The sequence below is a fragment of the Seriola lalandi genome, unplaced genomic scaffold (genome assembly GCF_002814215.2).
Source record: "Seriola lalandi dorsalis isolate HSWRI2012SDOR001 ecotype SW California unplaced genomic scaffold, Sedor1 jcf7180002005554, whole genome shotgun sequence".
In the NCBI taxonomy this organism is placed as follows: Eukaryota; Metazoa; Chordata; class Actinopteri; order Carangiformes; family Carangidae; genus Seriola; species Seriola lalandi.
The window spans coordinates 1-1338 of record NW_019476208.1 but is presented as its reverse complement, the minus strand read 5'-3'; the positions used below and the strand labels follow the sequence as shown (position 1 = coordinate 1338).

The 1338-nt window shown below is 50.7% G+C and overlaps 1 protein-coding gene across 1 annotated transcript; it reads right to left on the bottom strand.

The window, feature by feature from the left end:
* Window positions 1–52: 52 nt before the first annotated feature.
* On the bottom strand, window positions 53–1037 carry LOC111670141 (pleckstrin homology-like domain family A member 3). Its single transcript, XM_023426745.2, has one exon. It carries the CDS (start codon window positions 685–687, stop codon window positions 256–258), a length of 432 nt encoding a protein of 143 aa, XP_023282513.1. The 5' UTR covers window positions 688–1037; the 3' UTR covers window positions 53–255.
* Between the last annotated feature and the right edge of the window lie 301 nt (window positions 1038–1338).

Genomic DNA, 1338 nt, shown 5'->3' with positions numbered 1-1338 from the left:
GGGACAATTTTACCTTTTCCTTTGAGGGTTTTCAGTGATGCTTTGACATGAGTTTGACTGCCAGTCTCAAAGTTGGTACTGAGAAAGAACACGAGACATTCCAGCTACTGGAGGGTGTGGTGTTACATTCAATCTCCAAAACCCCAAAATTAATAACATTTAAGCCTTCATACAGCACTAACTAAATGGAAGAGAAATCTTAATCTTAAAGCCTATTACAAACCCAGTGTATTTCACCTTTCACCTTCCCTTACCTCAGAGCTCCACATCCTCCCCTGTGCTGCCCAGGTGTGCTGTGGACAGGTGTCGGTTCCTCCCGGTCTGAATGGCCTGCAGGTTCTTATAGCGCACCAGTGCCAAGGCAATCTCCGCGTTCCACGCCGTGCCTTCCTGCGGACACCGAAAGTCAATTTCCTTCCCCGTAGCCATGACCACGGTGAAGTACACCAGCCCCCGCTTGTACTCCACACAGTCCACCGTGACCATGCGCTCGAAGCGGAGCTCCTTGGCTTTGGAGTTCCACGCCAAGCCCGGAGCATCACCGTCGCCGCCGCCGCCGCCTTTGCAGTTGTGCAGGCGCAGTCCTTCCTCGGTGAGCACGCAGCGCTTCTTCTTCCACAGCTGGAGGAGCCCGCTGCTGCGCTTCTCCAGCCTCCCGTCTCTCATCACTTTCACCGGGAGAGACATGGCCAGCCTGAGCCACAGTCCTGAGACAGAGCCCAAACTTAGGAAGTGTCCAGCAGTGGTGTTCCTCAGGATGAATCAATTAAATATCTCATGTGTTATCAGTGTTAAAAGTCCACCAGGTAAAAAATATATCAGTTTGAAGCTATAGCATTTGTAATGGCAGCCTACACAAAAACTGTCAGTGAATAGATCCAATCCGTGCGCAATGACAGCGCACCGTGGAGCTTGGTAGGCTGGTCTGCGTGGATATGTTTGAACATGCCCGGCTCCTCTGTGGACCTTTTCCCCCCACAAACTGGAACCACACCGCCTCCTCCCGGTGACGACAGCAGGAGATCCGGCCTGTCTATGAAATTCCCTACGCGTGCGCGCGTGTTTTACAGCACTCTGTGTGGTGTTTATGTGTTAACTGAAATACAGGTCGGTGGGTTTACCCACCTCCCACTTATGTCTCGGGGCACCTGCCCAGAAAAAGCTGCCAACCACACAAGCTCGCACCTGTCACTATGACTAAACTTAAAGAAATAAGTTAAATCACTTTTAGCTCCAAGGAGTGTTTATGACAAGCAGCTTTCTCCTGTCTCTGTTTGAGAGCTGGAATGTGTGTGGGAGGATAAGGGTGGATAAGAAGTCAAATGTTGTAATGTTTGA

Coding starts and splice junctions, on each gene's coding strand:
- LOC111670141 (XM_023426745.2), bottom strand. CDS start 687: ATGTCTCTCCCGGTGAAAGTGATGAGAGACGGGAGGCTGGAGAAGCGC.